Consider the following 12,588-nt stretch of genomic DNA (forward strand, 5'->3'; position numbering starts at 1 on the left):
TCTGTTTATCTCTATACCTTGTTTGTGGAGTTGTGTCTGATGTTTGGGGTTTTGTGGTGCCCCCTTGTGGTCACACCAGTTCCTCAGTTTGACCAGATGACCAACTCTAGGAATTAGAGTCCTGGCAGTTCCAAACTTCTTACATTTCACAATTCTTGAGGCCACTATGTTCCTGGGAACACTCAAAGCTTCAGAAATGGTTTTATTCCCTTGCCCTGATCCTGATCTATGGCTCACCACAATTGGATTGCAGACATCTACAGAGGGTTCCTGGGACTTCATGGCTTGGTTTTTGTCCTGACATGCCAGTGTGAATTGTAGAACCACATATGCACAGCTGAGTGGATTTCTAAACAAAGTCTAGTCAATTCAGTTGGCCTTTGGTGGACTCCAGTCAAGTTTGAGACACATCTGACGGAGAATTAAAGCAAACAGGATGCACCTGACCACAATTTAGAGTTCCACACCAATGGGCCAGAATACTTTTATGAACAGGAGATTTCAGTTTGTAAACATGTTCTTATTTTGTCACTGTGGGTTATTAACTGTAAATTGATAGTCACATGTATCCATTTAAAATTAAATCTACAATACAATACAGAAGTGTTCAAAAAGTGAAGAGGTCTGAATCCTTTCTGAATCCCCTGTACATAAGCAGCACTGTAGAGATTTACACAACAAATGTATTAATTTGAGGTGTACCATGAATGAAATGAGGCTGTAAAACAGGTATAAACAATGCTAAATCTGGGGTGCCATTGTCTATGTGCTCAGAATACTCTACTTGACACTAACATCAGAAGAATTTCGAGGTGAGACATTTTACTGTGTTAAAATATACTCAAAAAATTAAAGGAACACTTTTTAATCTGAATATAGCATCAAGTCAATGACACTTTTGGGCTATTTATCTGGTCAGTTAAGTAGCAGGTGGGGTTGTTAATCAGTTTCAGCTGCTTTGGTGCACTAGAGGGGCACAACTGAGACGACCCCCAAAACAGGACTGGTTTAACAGTTGGAGGTCACTGACATTTTTCCCTCCTCATCTGTTTCTTCACTCGTTTTGCATTTGGCTATGGTCAGTGTCACTACTGGTAGCATGAGGCGATACCTGGACCCTACAGAGGTTGCACAGGTAGTCCAGCTTCTCCAGGATGGCACATCAATATGTGTCATTGCCAGAAGGTTTGCTGTGTTTCCCAGCACAGTCTCAATGGCATGGAGGAGATTCCAGGAGACAGGCAGTTACCCTAGGAGAGCTGGACAGGGCCATAGAAGGTCCTTAACCCATCAGCAGGACCTGCTCTTTTGGGCAAGGAGGAACAGGATGAGCACTGCCAGAGCCCTACAAAATAACTTCCAGCAGGCCACTGGGGTGAATGTCTCTGACCAAACAATCAGAAACAGACTTCATGAGGGTGGCCTGAGGGCCTGATGTCCTCTAGTGGGCCCTGTGCTCACTGCCCAGCACCGTGGAGCTCATATAAGTAATGAAAATCATATAAGTAATGAATACAAAAGCGATGGCATGTCTGTCCAATAATAGGTTATTCCATACAACTAACCCTAGCGAATCGGAAATCCTAGAATGGCAATCAGTTTCTGTTCCGTCCGATATGTGGATGGATGACATATCATGGAGGGCGGGTGCGTCTGGGGAAATGTCATTTAATCCAATAAGCATATCTGTACTAAAGCGGTTTCGTTTTGTGGAGACGTGAGTCTGTTGCCTTCGCTGACACCGACTGCTTGAATAGTTTGCGTTGTTTGGGGGCCACCCACTGATTCTGGGAAGCTGCCGCGTCTGACTGTGGGGCGAGCGCCACAGCGCAATATGCGCCTCGGTGGGAAGCCGCTGCGTGAAGACATATCATGGAAGGTATATGCGGTGGTGTGGGCGGTCGCGTCCGGGCGGCTGTACAACCTGGCGTGCACACTTTACCCCAGGTGCAGTCCACAGGTCGTAGTCTCGTCTCTGTGTTTTCTTTGGTTTGAGCCGCGACTCCTTTCGCAAGCGCGTTGTATGCACGCGCGTTGTCACAGTTGGTTTGAGCCGTGACTCCTTTCGCAAGAGCGTTGTAGGCGTGCGTGTTGTCACAGCTTCGGTTAGTAAACCTCTGGGGTTTCCGTACTGTAATACAACCTTCGAATCCTCTCGTTTCTTTTTTTGCTCTGTGGCGGGCAGCAGTGCGCGTGCGCCTCGATGTGCCCAGTGCCCTGCGTCCATATCCGGTTTACAACCTTCGGTTAGTAAGATGGATATGATCTCTTCATAAGCTACAATTTTTTACACAATGATGTATTTATTTTTCTTTTTTATGTTTCCAGCACCATGCCTACCCCAAAATGTTCAAGCTGAGCTGGATTGCAGTTCAAACAATTTATCAATTCAATGGCAGCAGAGCGCAGGAGCTGAATCCTATACAGCAATGGCAATCGGGAGTAACGGGGTGACAGCTACTTGCAACACAACAGATACGGCCTGCAACATCAGCAGCCTGGAGTGTGGGGGTGACATACAGCATTGCGGGTGACAAGTTCATCTCTCAAATGCAACACCATTAAGGGATCTGATTATAAAATCCAATCAGGTATGCTCGTCATTACGACAGGAGTTACAAGCTGCATGAAGCTTTTGGAAGGTATTTGGGGAGTCTTAAAAAGTCATGTGCATTTAAAAATAAAGAAAAAAAATAATCCTGATGATACAGAAAAGGCTCCTGTTTGCTGCGTGTGTACAGAAGTAATGCTTTGTGCGTTAATCTATCACAAAAACAAGGCTGGTGACAAATTGTATAAATGTCTGAATTAGTGTAAGCCGCCCTAATTCGAGATGTTCATAAAAAATTTAGTGATTTACTCCATGAGCTGGAAGTACATAATAATCAAGAATAGTTGTGGCAAATATATGAAATAGTAAAAGGTGTGCTTCAGTTTAAGTGTTTAAAGTCTAAATATTCTCAATTACAATAAAAATGTAGCATTTTTGGGTGGAGTATTCCTTTAAGACATCTAAATATCTGACTTGTACACTAATACTTCAGCATTGCTCTTTTAATAGGTGAACTATCATATGTCTAGACAATTTTAGAAGAAATATGAAAATAATTTCAGGCGCCTATGACACTCCTCACGTTGTCTGCAGATCATTATTTGATGCAAAAGTATATTTATGTTTTTTGTAATGGCAGTTATAGTTGATATACAGGTAAGTGGTATGAGAAATGATACTGTAACACTGTGCTTGTTCCATAGCTCCTTGTATGCCTGAAGGAATCAGTACACAATTGGATTGTGCCACAAACATCATTGCAGTATCATGGAATAGCAGCAAGGGGGCGATGTCCTACGTGGTCATAGCAGAAGCATCTGATGGAAGAGCCATCAATTGTACTAGCAGTGGCACAGCCTGTGAGCTGCTTGGTGCTCAGTGTGGAGACATCTACAGCATCACAGTTCATGCAACAGACAACAAATGTAGCAGCTTGAAGAGTCCAGAAATGTTTATGAAAACAGGTGAGAAACTACAAATACATAAAAATGATTTTGCAAATGCTTGCTTTCTAAAAAGAAATGATACTATTGCATATTAAGACTAAATTCAACCAATCCAATGAGAATGAGGTAGGAGCCATTGAGAGCCTAACTGTTAAAGGGCCCAATTTCACACAAACACACACGCAGAACCAAACCCACTCCGAGAGGGGCAACTAGAGTCATCAATCAATAGAAGATCAAGTTTATGGAAAGTAAAATTTAAAAAACTTTTAAAAAGATGAGGAGAACCTGCAGACATCATATGTAAAGAACCATTAGCCAATAATGGCATTAAAGCCAACAAGGTCTTGTTAATTTAAAACATGTTTTTATTCATCATGTTATGTTGAAGTCGGGATTTGTTCCCTGGATTATGTTTATTTTCCTTTATGTGCCTTCTTTGTTTATTGAATTTATTTTTCATGTTTATTGTAATTCTGTATTTTTGTTCATATTGTTACATTTATTTATTGCTTAGTATATATGTATTGGGCTCCTTTGTTGTCTCTTGTTCATTGTGTTTTGTGGGTGGGACCCCAGAGGCGGGGCCATCCTAACGTCACTGCTGAAGGACCGCCCCCAGCCTTCATATTTCTGAAGCTGAGAGCAGACCCTTCAGTGGTTCACTGATGTCTGGAGTGTGCTTTGTTTGCCGTGAGTATTGATTTTTCTGAATGACTGCTTTTGTATTATGCATTTGGACTTGTTTACTTTGGATTGCCTTTTTTTTTCATTTTTTACTATTTTTGTTCTTTTTTGGATATATAAATAAATCCTTCTTTGGGACTTGATTCTGAAGCCAAAGATGCTTTACAGTTTTCCATTTCCTTGAAAGCATTTTGGTTTATTTTGTGACATTTAAAGTTATTTGAACTTTAAAGGCCTGTTGTACAACAACCAGAAGAAAGGACATGTTCAAAAAACAGGCAAGGGTTGATACCAAAAGTAGGAAAGAAAATCTAAAAAGCCAAATCACTAACCAAAAATCAAAGTCAAAAAGTTCAGAGCTACTTTCTGTTTTCAGGAGTCACATAAAAATAAGAATTGCAAAATTGCTATTTAAATCATTGTCAGATAACCTGGGAATATGCATGGTGACGTCACCTGTTACAATGACTGTGCAGTTATCCCAAAATGGCAGCAAAAATCCATCCATTTTCCAACCCACTGAATCTGAAAACAGGGTCATGGGGGTCTGCTGGAGCCAATCCCAGCCAACACAGGGTGCAAGGCAGGAACCAATCCCGGGCAGGGCACCAACCCAACGCAGGATACACATACAAAGCACACACTAGGGCCGATTTAGAATCGCCAATCCACCTAACCTGCATGTCCGGAGCACCCTGAGGAAACCCACGCAGACATGGGGAGAACATGCAAACTCCACGCAGGGGCGACCTGGGAAGTGAACCCGGGTCTCCTAACTGCGAGGCAGCAGCGCTACCACTACGCCACCGTGCTGCCCTGCAGCAAAAATTGCACTAAATAACTTTATATTTTTCAAAGAAGCCTCTACTCCACAAATAATGTGCACCATTCAATTCATTGTGTCTGAAGTCAAAATTAATTTTATCTCAGGCAGGAGAAGACTGCAAGTGGAGTTGGAAGGGCAGGCTGCCTTTGGTGAGGCTTTTCCTAGGCAGGCTGGGGAGGGCCCTGGCCTGTTAATGGGTGTTTATCATGGCTTCACACTATTTTTATATTTTGTATGCTACTCCACAACTCTACATGTATAATAAAATGGGTTAAGGCTGAGAGCACTGTAAGAAGTGTACTGGAAAAGTACAAACATTACAAATTACAAAATTTTTCAAATTAAATTTCCAATTAGTGTAAATACACAGTGAAAAAAGTCAAACTGTTTAACATAAAAGGATTCTAAAAAAATCTGTTCATTAATATTATCATTATCATTGGGATATGGCCAGATGACAATGGAGGAAAAGAAAACAAAAACTTCAGTCATATGCATCCCTGTAGAAAATCAACCTCAGGGGAATCCACTGTCAGTTATAACACAAAGTCAACAAATGTCAAAGAAAAGCAAATACATGAATGAAAGAAGAATTCACAGCGTTCAGTTTTCTGCTTTCTGGTTCTCCTTGAGTAAGCACAGATTGCTAAGACATGCAGGAACACAACACATTATACAAGTGGACACAGTTCATCTGAAATTGTAGTTGCACTGATGAAACTGCCATGACAGCAATTTATAATTTAGAAGACTTATAAATATGTAGAAATCTAGGAATATAAATAAGTTACTTTTTACCATTAACTACTTGATTAGTTTATTTTCCTCACTTTGAAATGTATGGGTGATAATGAACCCTAAATTAAAAAGCCAGCCTTTGCAGATAGCAGACATAGTTCTGATAGGGCAGAGGTGTCCCAACTCCGATCTTGGAAGGCCACAATGGCTGCAGATTTTCATTCTAAGCCTTTTCTCAATTAGTGACCCATTTTGCTGCTAATTAACTTCATTTTAATTCACTTGCTATTTAAAACTCAGACCACTCAATTGTTTCTTTTTTCCTTAATTAGCAGCCAAATAAAAATACAATACAAGATGAGCCAAAGCATGATCAGTTACCCTGTGTCCACCATACAATATCTGAAAATTAGCAAAGATGAAGGTCTCAGTAATTTTGATCTTCTCAGGTCCACAAAACATTTTGACGGTTCTCTTAGGAAAAAAAGAAAACAACGGTTTTGGAAATGTCTGCTGTGGCAGAATGAGAGCTCCAACAAACTATGGAATAAATAGTGGGTTTACTTAGAACAAGAATCAATTTCTAAATGAGGAACTGGTTGGAGTGAAATTGATTGGAGTTTGAAGCCCTGACTTAGCTGGTCATCTGTTGTCTTACATTACATCTCATTTTTTTTGGGTGCCTTTTAAAGAAAAAGAAATAAATTTAGATGACCGAGTCTTAAAAAAACACAGCAACTAAAATGAAGGCAAAAGAAGTCAATCAACAGCAGAAAATGGTCACTGATGGGGAAGGAAAACCTGTAGCCATGGTAGCCCTCTATGATCAAAGTTGGACAACTCTGTGTAGGGTCTCACACATACAGTACATTGCTATTTTAACACCAGGAGTCACCAGAACATAAAACAAGGTTCTGCTCTGAGCTGTTTCCATTACAAGTAAGAACTCTTTTTCATTGCCCATCATTTATATTGTATATCAGGGGTGTCAAACACTGGGCCTGGTGGGCCATAGTGGCTGCAGGTTTTCATTCTAACCCTTTTCCTAATCAGTGACCAGTTTTCACTGCTAATTAACTCCTATTCCCTTCATTTCAATAGCCGTGTTTTTAAGGATTCAGTCACCTGAATTGATTTGTTTCTTCATTAAATGGCAGCCAAACAGTAATGAGATGTGACACGAGCCAACAGATGACCAGCTAAATTAGAACGTCAAACTCCAGCCAATTTCACTCCAACCAGTTTCTTAATGAGAAGCTAATCCTTGCTGTTAAAGCCGTTATTGAATATCATGACTTGTTGCCGCTCTCATTCTGCCACAGCAGACTGTTGATTTTCTGTTTTTTCTAAGACCACCGTCAAGATGCTTTGGTGACCTGAGCAAACCAACATGACCAAGACCTTCACCTTTCTTTATTTTCAGGTTAGCCGGTAATGTGGCGGCTTGTTTTGTGTCTCATTATTGTTTGGCTGCTCATTAAGGAAAAAGAAACAACTAAGGGGTCTGAGTCACGTCAATTAAAATGAAGGCAAAACAAATTAATCAGCAGCAAAAACAGCTCACTAATTAAAAAGATGGTTAGAATGAAAACCTGCAGCCACTGTGGCCCAACAGGACCAGAGTTGGACAGCTCTGTTGTATATTACACTTTATATATCCCATTGATTAATTACTATCATAAAAGTAGGCAGTCCTGCGGTGGATTGGCACCCTGCCCAGGATTGGTTCCTGCCTTGTGCCTGTGTTGGCTGGGATTGGCTCCAGCAGACCCCCGTGACCCCGTGTTCGGATTCAGCGGGTTGGAAAATGGATGGATGGATAAAAGTAGGCAACTGGCGGCACGGTGGCGCAGTGGGTAGCACTGCTGCCTTGCAGTTAGGAGACCTGGGTTCGCTTCCCTGGTCCTCCCTGTGTGGAGTTTGCATGTTCTCCCCGTGTCTGTGTGGGTTTCCTCCCACAGTCCAAAGACATGCAGGTTAGGTGCATTGGCAATTCTAAATTGTCCCTTGTGTTTGTGCACCTTGTGGTGGGCTGGTGCACTGCCCAGGGTTTGTTTCTTGCCTTATGCCCTGTGTTGGCTGGGATTGGCTCCAGCAGACCCCCGTGACCCTGTAGTTAGGATATAGCAGGTTGGATAATGGATGGATGGATGGATGTAGGCAACTATGGTGCTAGTTCTTTTTGTTGCTTTCTAAGTTCTTGTTTACATTTTCACATAGTGGCACTGCTTTATGGCAAGCCAAATTAACATTTAGAAATGCATTTATGATATCTTTAAATGAATTGCAGATATCTGAAAACATGCTAATACCAACACATTATAAATGCATTTTAGGATATCTCGAATAAATGTCAAGATATCTTGAAATGATACACTGCTTGTTTTTAAATATCACAAAGGCATATCACAGTATATCTTGAAATAGGTTCTTCTGAATTTTGAGATATTTTAAAGTATGTAGGCATTACTTATTGTAGTGAGGTGAAATGATGGTGCAGGACAAAGCAGGTCTCCTGGGGTGCTAATTGAGTAAAAAACCCTGTTTAATAAATAAATAATCAGAAATTATTCACTTCAATGTGCCTTCTAACAATAAGGAGGTCCTCCCTTTGGGACATCACAATTTTGTTTTCTGGCTTGGATCAGCATAGAAGCAGGGTCAGCATAGAAATGAGACGCCACCTTATGGGAGTGTTCTCCTTTTATAGTGTGCAGACTGGAAGGGGCGGGGCTTCCTTCGCTTCTGTGTCCTCAAGGGGCAGTTTCTTGAGGCTGTGAGGGAAGAAGTAGACAAGACAGTTAGCGATAGCGCACCCTCTCTTCCTGGGGTGATACTATTTACTTTAGGCGAACCTAGAAGGTGATGCTCTGGTGGGCATGTATGACAATAGGCATTCGGAGATATCTGAAATGCAATTCAAGATATTACAAAATGTCTTCTGTGAAATTAGCAGGAAATTATTTTGATATTTACTTATACTCTGCACTTTGTTTCAGATTCATGTTTCCAAGTCACACTGAACACTGTCTGCTGGTGTTTTCACTTCCTTAACCCTAATTGCCACATTTTGCTTTTGCATTTTTTACAGTGCCCTGTGTTCCTGAACACCTTAATTATAATTTGGACTGTGAAACCAACATTGCCATGGTGAGGTGGGATTACAGCATGGGATCTCTGTGGTATGTGGTCGAAGCAAAGGCAAAGAGTAACCACTCAACAAACTGCAGCTCACAAGACACAAACTGTAACCTCTCCGATTTCCTCTGTGGCCTGACTTACACGGTCACTGTTACTGCAGAGGATTCCACATGCAGAAGTGCTCCAAGTTCTGAAATTGACATCAAAGCAGGTACCGTAGCTCCTGAGCTGAACTGAGAAGGCCCTGGAATTATGTAGAGTAACAGGGTTGGTCAAAATCTTTTGCAGAAGTGCTTAGTGGATGGAATGGTGAGGTGTTAGTTACGGTTGTTCTAGGAACCTGGTTTGATTACCTTCTGGGGCGCCTTATGCGTGGGGTTTCCATTTATTGATGTTAATAAAGCTGCAAATTAAATTTTACAGGAAAACAGTAAAGAGCAAACACTAAAAAACAAGTTCAAAGTATTAGATGTTTCATGAAGGATAGAAAAATGAAATACTCGACTACATCAGGCCATAAACGTTTCACCACAAAGCAGGGGGCATAAACATGAACTGCTAACACTAGTACTTAGTTGATATCAAAGTACTTGAATGCTGTTGTTTTAATTGTTTAAACTCTGATCTTTTCCACATCCTATAAAATGTTTTCCATTGCCCCTTTGATTTAAGTACCTTCAGGGAACCCATACTGTATATCAACGCTTATCTCAGATGCAACTCATACAACTTACTTTCGTACTTTGAGTAGTAATTTAGATAAGCGCAATACAAGATTATTTAAATATATAAATCAATCCTGAACGGAAAATTGACTGAATGTTTATAGAAGATTAACAATCAAATGTTAATGTTTAGCACAGCAGAAGTGCTATTGGTAAGGATCAGCGTTTGATTCTGGAAGGTTGCTGCTTTAAATCCCGTTACTGCCAGAAGGGATCCTACTCTTCTGAGCCCCTGAGCAGCGTTCTTAACCTCAAAATTGCTCCATGGGGTCTGCAGAATGGCTGACTCGATACTCTGACTTCCAGAAGTCATGTGAAAAGAGAATTACCCCCTGGATTAATAGTAAAAAAGAAGAGAAAAGGATGGAGCCTCGTGATCCTACCAAACAAAAACTTTCCAGAGTCAAAAGTACAAAACAAAATGTTTGCTGAGAGCTACGAAACATATCCTGCGAATATTGAGAAGGTTAGTGTCGCAAGAACTCTAGTATCTTTTGGGGTGTTGGAACGAAAAGCTGTAGAGAAGTGGTGACCGTAAATTCAAATTCTCTGCTCGCTTTCCGCTCACTCTCTTTTAACCTGGAAAACAGCTTAATTTGGAGTAGCTGTTTATCACACCCTGGGGTGATTTGTTTAATACACTAAAACTGGACCAAGATCAAGAACCCTGGAGCAGTTCATGTGAGGTATACATGTGATCATGGGGCTGATCTAACTATAGGAAATTCTGTGAATTATGAGTCATTAATTATCAAGTCTCAATATAAAAAAAAGCAAATATACATAGATAAATGTAACACCTTCTTCTTTCAGCTGCTCCCGTTAGGGGTTGCCACAGCAGATCATCTTCTTCCATATCTTTCTGTCCTCTGTATCTTGCTCTGTTACACCCATCACCTGTATGTCCTCTCTCACCACATCCATAAACCTTTTCTTAGGCCTTCCTCTTTTCCTGTTCCCTGGCAGCTCTATCCTTAGCAACCTTCTCCCAATATACCCAGCATCTCTCCTCTGCACATGTCCAAACCAACACAATCTCGCCTCTCTGACTTTGTCTCCCAACCGTCCAACCTGAGCCGACCCTCTAATGTACTCATTTCTAATCCTGTCCATCCTCGTCCAGATGACGTGGTGTGAAGTCAGATCGTCTGTTTCAGGCTGTTCAGGACAGATGATGGGCCATAAGGTGGCGCAGTGGTAGTGCTGCTGCTTTGCAGTAAGGAGATTGTGGGTTCACTTCCCGGGTCCTCCCTGTGTGGAGAGCACTTTGAGTAGTGAGAATAGCGCTATATAAATGTAAAGAATTATTATTATAACAATAACTGTCTCTATGATGTGTATCGTCATGAGATGCATTTGGAGAAGATATAAGAACTATTTATAGTCTACTGTATCTTGTTCCTTGTTCCAGTGTAATGCAGATGCCATTTCTGCAACAGAGAAAGAGCTTCTTCTTCTTCTTCTTTCGGCTGATCCTGTTAGGGGTTGCCACAGCATCTCTCCTCTGCACATGTCCAAACCAACACAATCTCGCCTCTCTGACTTTGTCTCTCAACCGTCTATTTTGAGCTGACCCTCTAATGTACTCATTTCTAATCCTGTCCATCCTTGTCACACCCAATGCAAATCTTAGTGCCAAATAGTACACTACAAGAGTAATGTGTGAGAACATACCATCCTGTCAATGCAGGTATGCTTTGAGCATGATGCAGACACTGAAGGCAAATTAACTTTAATATTATGTACTAAATGTGAATCAAACATTTCAAAATGAACGTAACAATATTTCCGGGCCTAAAGGCAGATATGTGGTTTGAAATAAAATAAATAAGAGATTATGTTCATGTAGTAGGCAGTTTCAGTGCAAATGTGCAACAATATACAGTGAAATAAACGTTGCCTGATATGTCTACTGTATAAATGAAAAGGAAGCACATTACTGTGTACTCTTCTAGTTTGCAGGTAATAGGCATTCTGTTCACAGAGTAGTGTTTGGCAAGCAAAAGACGTAATTATTTCATATACGGTAGTGCAACAACACATCATTTGTCGACCCTCCACAATGTAATATTCCTGGGAAAAAATGTTTCTGCCAAATGAAGAAAATTCCAAAACACACCATTTATTTTTATGTTCACATTTGCTTGAAAGTTTGCAATGCGAAACACAACCAATCTAACTGGAGATTAAAACAAAGTAACTGATGACTTCTGATTTGGCACAAAGCTAACGGCTTATGAGTATGAAAACAGCTTTAAGTTCCTGCAAGATTTCACAAATGTTACTTATTGACAAGCTTGGTGATTTGTGAACTTAATAAACTGACCTTAAGAGTTGTCTAAAATAATTTGATACATACGTCCAAGTCTGTTTAAGTTAAATTAGTTGTTTAGCAATGAGGTTACTGGCATTCTTATACATTTGTACTGATGTTTTATTTCTCCGAGCTTCTCCAAATCAAATTTTTGGTCTCTGAATGTGTTATAAAAATGAAGTATTTATCTTATGTATCCAATCATTATTCATTTCTGGTAAATGATTTATATTGCCCCCATACATTTTTATATTTGTGAACAGTTTGCTAACATTTAACTTTTGCATAAGGAAAATATTTTTAGTATAAAATGAATGAGTTGCACAATTGCAGAGCCTGGATTCTGCTAAGACTTTACATTTGATATGTTATGTCTTGTTTAAAGCTCCTTGCAAACCACATATCATTTCCACTTATCTTGACTGTGCTGTAAACTCCATCTTTGTGAACTGGGAAACAAGCGAAGGAGCAACATTCTACGCGTTGAGCGCCGAAGAGTACGGTGGATCTGTGAACTTCTTCAATACAACAGAGTCTCACTATGATTTGATGGGCCTGAATTGTGGGCAGAAGTACTTCATAAGAGTGGTGGCATCTGATGATGCTTGTGCCAGCTCAGAGAGCCTAGTGGAGGAAGTGGTGTCAGGTAAGACAAAGGG

At 40.6% G+C, this 12,588-nt stretch overlaps 2 protein-coding genes across 2 annotated transcripts in view; both read left to right on the forward strand.

The window, feature by feature from the left end:
* The window catches only part of LOC127529454 (fibronectin type III domain-containing protein 7-like), a 59,857-nt gene extending 56,510 nt beyond the window's left edge, over positions 1 to 3,347 (forward strand). The window contains exons 16-17 of the mRNA XM_051933093.1: positions 2,329 to 2,591; positions 3,256 to 3,347. Coding sequence (XP_051789053.1) covers positions 2,329 to 2,534 — 206 coding nt within the window. The 3' untranslated portion in view covers positions 2,535 to 2,591; positions 3,256 to 3,347. The remainder of the gene's footprint in view (positions 1 to 2,328; positions 2,592 to 3,255) is intronic.
* LOC114658369 (uncharacterized) overlaps positions 3,260 to 12,588 on the forward strand; it is a 94,772-nt gene continuing 85,443 nt past the window's right edge. The window contains exons 1-3 of the mRNA XM_028810455.2: positions 3,260 to 3,516; positions 8,841 to 9,101; positions 12,315 to 12,575. Coding sequence (XP_028666288.2) covers positions 3,264 to 3,516; positions 8,841 to 9,101; positions 12,315 to 12,575 — 775 coding nt within the window. The 5' untranslated portion in view covers positions 3,260 to 3,263. The remainder of the gene's footprint in view (positions 3,517 to 8,840; positions 9,102 to 12,314; positions 12,576 to 12,588) is intronic.

This window comes from Erpetoichthys calabaricus, chromosome 10 (genome assembly GCF_900747795.2).
Source record: "Erpetoichthys calabaricus chromosome 10, fErpCal1.3, whole genome shotgun sequence".
NCBI classification, from domain to species: domain Eukaryota; kingdom Metazoa; phylum Chordata; class Cladistia; order Polypteriformes; family Polypteridae; genus Erpetoichthys; species Erpetoichthys calabaricus.